Source organism: Priapulus caudatus, unplaced genomic scaffold, assembly GCF_000485595.1.
Source record: "Priapulus caudatus unplaced genomic scaffold, Priapulus_caudatus-5.0.1 Scaffold1655, whole genome shotgun sequence".
NCBI lineage: Eukaryota > Metazoa > Priapulida > Priapulimorpha > Priapulimorphida > Priapulidae > Priapulus > Priapulus caudatus.
Genome location: NW_014578716.1, coordinates 57764 through 65283, shown reverse-complemented (window position 1 = coordinate 65283; position 7520 = coordinate 57764). Strand labels below are relative to the sequence as shown.

The 7520-nt window shown below is 53.2% G+C and overlaps 1 protein-coding gene across 1 annotated transcript; it reads left to right on the top strand.

The window, feature by feature from the left end:
* The first annotated feature begins 1375 nt into the window (after positions 1-1375).
* Positions 1376-3316, top strand: LOC106817269 (cytosolic non-specific dipeptidase-like). Its single transcript, XM_014821928.1, has 4 exons — positions 1376-1447; positions 1838-1923; positions 2239-2405; positions 2849-3316. Exons 2-4 carry the CDS (start codon positions 1845-1847, stop codon positions 2915-2917), a joined length of 315 nt encoding a protein of 104 aa, XP_014677414.1. The 5' UTR covers positions 1376-1447; positions 1838-1844; the 3' UTR covers positions 2918-3316.
* Positions 3317-7520: the final 4204 nt, after the last annotated feature.

The window sequence follows — 7520 nt, the reverse complement described above, 5'->3', positions numbered from 1 at the left end:
TGAGAAGGAGGAAAAGAGGATGAGGGAGAGGTCGAGAGAGGAGAGAGAGAGAAGTCGAGACAAATGAAAGAGAGAGATAAAGGGGGAGAAATTAAGCGACCTTGAGCGTGCACCGTGATTAGGCTGATATCGCCATCGGCGGCACGTTTGGCGCGGTGGGCACCAAGAAAATCTTCGCCCTCGTACGAAAGCGCATCGGTGTTACTAGTACGCAACGGATCGTCGCCTTAACGCTTACAGCTCTCTCCGTCGGATGTGGCAATTCTCTCTCTATCATCATTCACTCTCTCTCTCTCTCTACCTAACCACATCTTACATCTCTCTTCTCTCTACTCTCTCGCTCTCTCTGCTCTACTCTCTACTCTCTATCTATCTATCTCTCTAGTCTCTATCCTATCTCTCTCCTCGCTCTCTCCTCTCTTCCTCTCGCTCTCTCTCTGCTACTCCGCGCTCTCTATCTCTCGTCTTTTCTCTACTCTCTCTATCTCTCTCTCTCTCTCTCTCTCTCTTACTCTCTCTCTTTCTCTCTCTCTCTCTCTCTATATATATATATATATATATATCTTTCCCTCTATCTTTCTCTCACTCTCTCTCTCTCTCCTCTTTCTCCCTCTCCCTCATCCTCTTTTCCTCCTTCTCAATCTCCTTCATACTTCCCTACTCCTTTTTCTCCCCCTCATCCTCCCCTCTTTCTTCTCCCTCCTCCTCATCCTCCCCGAACCTTTTACTTCTCCTCTTTTTGCTCCGGAAATGTCGACACGCATCGGTGCTGAAAGGTTGCTAACAAGAATATATATATATATATACGTGTATGTATAAATGTGTGTAAATATAAACATGTAAAAACGGAGACTCGTGGAATTCGGCGGTTTTTGGGAGGTGTGTTCGTATCGGTGCATTCCCTGCGTCATCCTGGCATTTCTGACGGAGGCCGATGCTGGGGCTGGCGCATGCGCATGCGTGACAGCGCGGGAGGGGGAGGGGGATGGGGAGGTAGATCGAGTGAGGGGAGGCGTGTATGCTTACATGACGCAGGAAGCGGTAGAGCGGTGCCCGAGTAGCTAGTTAATAATAGTCATGCACCACTCACAATCATCAGAGAGGTGTATACCGTATGGGAGAGTGGGCGGACTGCGAGGCAACGAAGTTATGAAACCCGTGGCGGGGAGTCCGGCATCCCCGAAAATACTTTCTCGAAAATGAAACCTCGTATATGCACTTGCTTATGTCATATATATGTAAAATCCGTGTAGTTGGTTAATAAGAGTAGCAGCTGACAATGATGAATGCGTGTAGCACAGCCTGGGACGCATCGTCTTCTTCTATTTTCTTAATTCCTCTTCTTCTTCTTATTATTATTCTGCTTCTTGCCTGATGCCGTGGAGAAACTCGTCGTTGACTACGTCACAGCCCGACACGCAGCCAGCGGCAGCGCCAACACACTCAGGTACAGAGGTCATGCAGAGGTCATGGGGTGAATGTCAGGGTTTGAAGGTCGCGGCTTGAAGGTCAGGGTTGGAAGGTTGCGGCTTGAAGGTCAGGGTTGGAAGGTCGCGATGTGAGGGTAGTGGGTTGCTGGCAGGGTTTGTTATGTCGAAATAATTATTATAATTATATTATTATTATTATCATATTTTGTTGTATTGTATTGTTTTATTATGTCATATTGTAATATCATCATCATCATCATCATCATCATCATCATCATCATTATATATTCATATTACTGCTACAGCTACTACCTACACGGCGGATCGCGTTGTACTGTGTGAGTGTATCGATAAGTGATCGATGAATGTATAAGACTTGAGATATTTCATGGATCCTCCACACGCAGGGTCACCATGGCTTCCGGTGGCAAGCCCTGGGTTGCAGACTTCAACCACCCTCACTTTGTCGCCGGCAGGAAAGCCGTGAAGAAAGGTAGGGGGCGCTGTCTGACAGACGGCTCGTCGTCGTCGGTCGGCCGTTTCGTTTCGTCCTCGCTGTTCGCTTGTTTTTAGCGTCTCTAATTTCCAAGTTTTCATCTGGCGCGTGCTGATTTCCGCTGAATGCATAACCGTTCACTTGTTTTTATCTCTCTGCTTCTGTCTGGTGCGCCAATTCAAGTGCGTCGACGACGTTCACTTGTTTCTAGCGTTCGTCGTCGACGCTCAATTAAGCGTAAGTTACGATAAGTTACGTACAGTACGTTACCAGCGTTCGTTAATCGTCGTGGCAACCCTTGCTTGCCGGCAGTGTTTGGCGTTGATCCGGACCTGACGCGTGAAGGGGGAAGCATCCCGGTGACCTTGACCCTGCAGGAGGCGACGGGAAAGAACGTGATGCTGCTGCCGGTGGGAGCGTGCGACGACGGCGCGCACTCGCAGAACGAGAAGCTCAACCGCTCCAACTACGTGAACGGGGTGAGTGGCGCCACCTGCCCGGGGGACAGGGTGTACGGTGGCGACACCTGTAGGGGATGGGGTGTACGGTGGCGACACCTGCAGGGAGCGCGGTGCAAGGTGGTGGCACCTGCGGGGGATCGCGTGTACGGTGGAGCCACCTGCAGGGGATGGGGTATACGTTAGCGCCACCTGCAGGGGACCGGGTGTACAGTGGAGACACCTGCAGGGGGCTGGGTGTGCAGTGGCTCCCTCTGCAGGAAAGTGGGGAGTGTAAATGAGCAGGGAGGGGAGGGACGGCAGCGGCTCGTGAGAGTTGCTACGTGTGGTTGCCACGAGTTACTCGTAGCTCCCTCTGCGGGGACAAATTTTTAACGTTAGAGATGCAGGCCTCGGTTTCAAACTCCTGTCGTCTGTCGCGTGTCTACGTAGCTCATTCGTTCCGTCGCTCTCTCGCGTTTCAGATGAAACTGGTGGCAGCCTACCTACATGAGGTGTCTTGCATCGGCGGCGACGGTGGCGCCCCCTCGTGAGCGCCGATCTCCACGCAGTAACCACGGCGATACTAACGATGGCCTACAAATGAGATGAAGATGGCGATTTATTGATCGTGTAACCGGTTACCTGGTGCTGGTCGGTGTTTATCCGTAAAGATGGTGTTAATTTTCTACCCGAATAACTTGTGATTTATGAATATTGTTTTCAGCTGTGTATGCGGTTTCCTATCATTGCTATATTTTCTGAAGAATTTTCGCATCGTAATGTATACGATGTTTTTATTGATTTTAATGTTTTCAGTTAAATTGTTTGATAACAATGAAGCAATGGATGGATAGATACTATCTGTTGTGAAATGGTTGAAATATTAGCGTGGAAATATGCCGCTGAGGCGTCTGCAAATATTAATAAAGCGTGAAGGATTTGAAACACAATGTTGATGTTTTATGTGGGATTTGTCATACTGTCTTGTGGCTGCTGCGTCATATGAAAGAAAGGGGTTGAGACACAGAGAAAGCGAGAGAGAGACAGATAGTGGGAGGGAGGGAGGGAGAGAGATCTTCAGAGCGAGACACAGAGAGAGCGAGAGAGAGAGAGACACACAGAGCAAGAGAGAGAGCGAGAGAGAGAGAGAGAGAGCGGGGAGGGAGGGAGGTAGATAGCATTCGCGTCGACATTACTCCAGCCAAGGGCGTAGATAGCGGGGGGGGGGGAGAAAGGTATACCCCTCCCCCCCACTTATCATATTTCATATTTTACAGACAATAAATAGTGAACATTTATCTACAAATCCATCATCTCTATTCATACTCTCCTAATGTATTATTACACAAATAGAAAGAGACGTACATTTACTGTAAAATGTCTGTAGAACTCGTTCCAAGAATGACGTTATTTTACTGAAACACGGACGGTTAATTTTGGACGCATTCCCCATATACGGTTTTTTTTCAAAATCCCCAAATCACGTCTTATCACTGCTCATGAAAGTTAAATCCCTGCTTTATTCAAAATTACAGTAGACCTATTGAGAGTAGGAATATTGAATTTTCACAGAGATTGAATTAAATGGAGAAAATTCAATTTCATCACACTTTTTTGGGGGGATGGCAGTGCTGAGATCCGACAGGAAGTATATTCCCGATTTTGTATAAGGGGTGAAAATATGCACTTTTTGGTTAAAATCTGGTTGTTTTTCTCATACTTTTTTTTGTACAGTTTTAGCGTGTGTGTGTGTGTGGCAATTCTCTCAAAAACGGCCATCTTAAAGGTTCTAAATTGCTAAAATCCAAGAGCTTCCGTGGGCTCCGCCCCCTGGACCCCGGGCAAGGGCTCGATCTGCCCCTGCACCCCGCCAGGGCCCCTAGGCGGGCCCCTGGACCCCACCCGTTAGGCGCTTCGCGCCAACGCGCTTGCGGTGTCCGCTACGCGCATACACTCTTAGTATACTTTGGGATGGAAGTAACAGGGAAATCACCCCCCCCCATCCTACCCACAACTGAGGACCTGTCTACTCCACTGAGTATTAGAGTGATAGAGTAATAGCATAAATAAGTAATACAGTAATAGAATGATAGAGTAAGACAGTAATAGTCACCTCTCATGTTATTAAACTTGCTCAATGCTCACAACTTCGTCAGAACAGAAATTGTAATGCTTGTTGTCTGTTGACCAATGAAAACATCGCTTGCCAGTCGCAGTGCGTTGAAATCAAGCCTGGAATTTCTATTCCGATAACAAACACTATAAGTTTACCATTTCTGTCGTGCAACAATTCGCCACATTTGGAAGGCTTTAGGGCCCTAAAATAACGCCAGATCCTACACATTTCAGGGGCACAATTCATTGGTCTAACCAGCCCGCATTCACTGCGTACACGGGGGAAGTATCAGTGAGTGACGAATGTATTGCAGGTAGAGGGAGGTGCGTACCTAGCAGCGGCAGGTACGTCTATGCACATGTCCGGTATGGATTGTCCGGTATTTTACTCGCGCCCTCTGGCGGAAAGTTGGGGCGGGGTGGACGACGGCGTGCCGTGATATATACATCCTGTATACAAGTCTATAGAATATAAGGATTAACAGGAGAGAATAGCCATGGGGCTGACGTCACACCAACGCCCTCTGGTTGTCTGCGGGGCAAACGTGACCTACCGTCACAATATCGTCTCCTGTCGCGATAGTTACAGGTATTCAACACTCTCCCTCCCACTAACGCACCCTCCCCCTCACGCATGCCCTCCTCGTTCCACGCACGCCGTCGCCCGTCAGCGCACCCTCCCCTGCACGCACCCCTCTCCTCACGCGCCCCTGGTCGCCTCACGCGCCCTGCCCCCTCCCGTCACGGCGCCCGTCCCTCAGGCCGCCCTGCGCCCCTCGAAGAGCCTCCCCTCCGCACGTCTCCCTCACGGCCCTCCGCTCACGGCGACAGCAGCCCTCTCACCTTTCCGCTCGACGCACCCCTGCCCGCTCGACTGCACCCTCCCCTGCGCGCTCACGCACTACGCTTGCCCTCCGCTAACGCGCTCTCCCCCTCACAGCCTCCCCCTCCAGCTCCCTGCACACTCGTCCTTCCCCTCCACACGCATCTCCCTCCCCTAATGACCCTCTCCTCCGGCACCGCTCGCTGCTTCACGCGCCTCGCCCCTGCAACGCACCTCTCGCTCGGACTGGCGCGCTCTATCCGCTCGACGCGCCCTCCGCGCTCCCGCTCACGCGCCCTCCCGCCTCACGACGATACCTCTCCCTCAAGCGCACCCTGCCCCACTCACGGGTCCGGGGACAGACAGGGCACTCTCACCGCCTGCACGGGCGCGCCTCCCCCTCGAGCGGCACTTCTCCCTTCCGCCTCACGCCCATCACTTCGCCACTCACAGCAGCGCTCCCCTCCCCTCGCCAAGAGACACCTCGCCCTGAACGAGCGCCTCGCCCTCGCCGCGGCGTCGACAAGGCACCCTCCCTCCCTGCCGCCTAGACGGCACGCTCACCTCACCACATGCCTCGGCGCCGTACGGTTTCATCTGCTCTGGCCTAGTTTTGTTGGCATCTGTTATCTTAATTTTTTTTTTTCTTAATTAAACTTCGCTCTCGCTGTTGTTGCTTCCAGTCCCATCGAACGGCAAGAGCAAATTTCCCGAATGCGTCCCACTTCCTTGCTTTCCCTGAACGCCTTCCCTCATGGCCTTACGGCCTAACGGTCCCACTCGCGCTTTCACTTGCTCCCGTCGACACAGGCGCTAGCTAACTTTGAAAGCGCCACGCTGATCGTGTGGACGGGTCGCTGATTGGGGCTGGCGGAGGCGCGCGTCTGTGCTCGTCAGGGAGAGGGGGGAGAGCTGCGTTCGTCTGCCGTAGGCGACGACAGAGGACAGCGACGATGGGCGGGAGAGATGAGGCGTGATGACAACAGGACGAACGATACAGACGCATAGTAGGAGGCATCTCGTGGACGAATTTACAGTTCTTTCGAGCTCGCTTCCAAATGTCAGGGTCTGCGTGTGTGTGTGTGTGTGTGTGTGTGTGTGTGTGTGTGTGTGTGTGTGTGTGTGTGTGTGTGTGTGTGTGAGTGTGTGCGCGCGCGAACGTGCTCGTGCGTTAGTCGTGCGCATGCGCGTGCGTGCGTGGGTGGGTGGGTGCGTGTTCCCGCTTTTGGTGTGCGCGTGCGTGCGTGGGTGGGTATCACTCGCCCCATCAGGAGACAACCCACTGCGCGGAAAAATAAGCCGGGTGCTTTTGGCACTCTGCCAGAAGAGAAGAAACGCGCGGATGGTGACGACGACGACGACGACGACGACGACCGGAAGAACGGCGACGGCGACGATGACGCTGCTAATCGCCGCAGCCGTGACGATGATCGTAACGATGACGGATACACCGGCGGTGACGCTGACGCTGACGATAGCTATGCGGGGAAGCGCGCGTGCGAGGCTGCGCGCTGATTGGTCGCCGCGCGAGGGTGTGTCTGCGCGCACGTGCGGTCGGCTGTCGCTGTCGGCATTAAGCCAAGGCTTCCGTAAACGATGCCCCGATAGCGGCCGTTGATCTGCTACCGGCATGCCGCGTGAGCAGCTGGCACGGTGCCAGAAGATATCGCAGTACGCTTGCCTGTGAACGTGGGAGAGAGGGGTGGTGTACGCGTGCATGAGAGGGAGGAGTGAGAGGGTGATGGGTGGCTGGGAGGGAGGAGTAGAAGAAGAGGAGACCGGGAGAGAGGGGGGAAGGGCGATGAGGTATGGAGAGAGGGGAAGGGGAGAGGATGTCGCGATCGGGAAGGAGGGGGACAGGAGGCATAAAGGGAGGGAGAGGGGCGATGAGGCATGGAGGGAGGGGAAGGGGAGAGGAGGTCGGGAGAAGGGGAAGGGGAGAGGAGGTCGGGAATGAGGGGAAGGGGAGAGAAGACTTGGAGGGAGAGAGGAGATGAGGTTAGGAGGGAGTGGGGAAGGGGAGAGGAGGTCGGGAGAGTGGGAAAGAGGAGACCGAGCGAGATGGGGAGCGGAGGCCGGAAGAGGGGGGGGAGAGGGTAAGGTGAAGGAGGAGGAAAGGTAGAGTGGAGGCTGAGTGAGAGGGAGAAAGAGAGAGAGAGAGAGAGAGAGAGAGTGAGAGGGAGAGAGAGGGAGAGAGAGAGGCACGAAGTTGAACG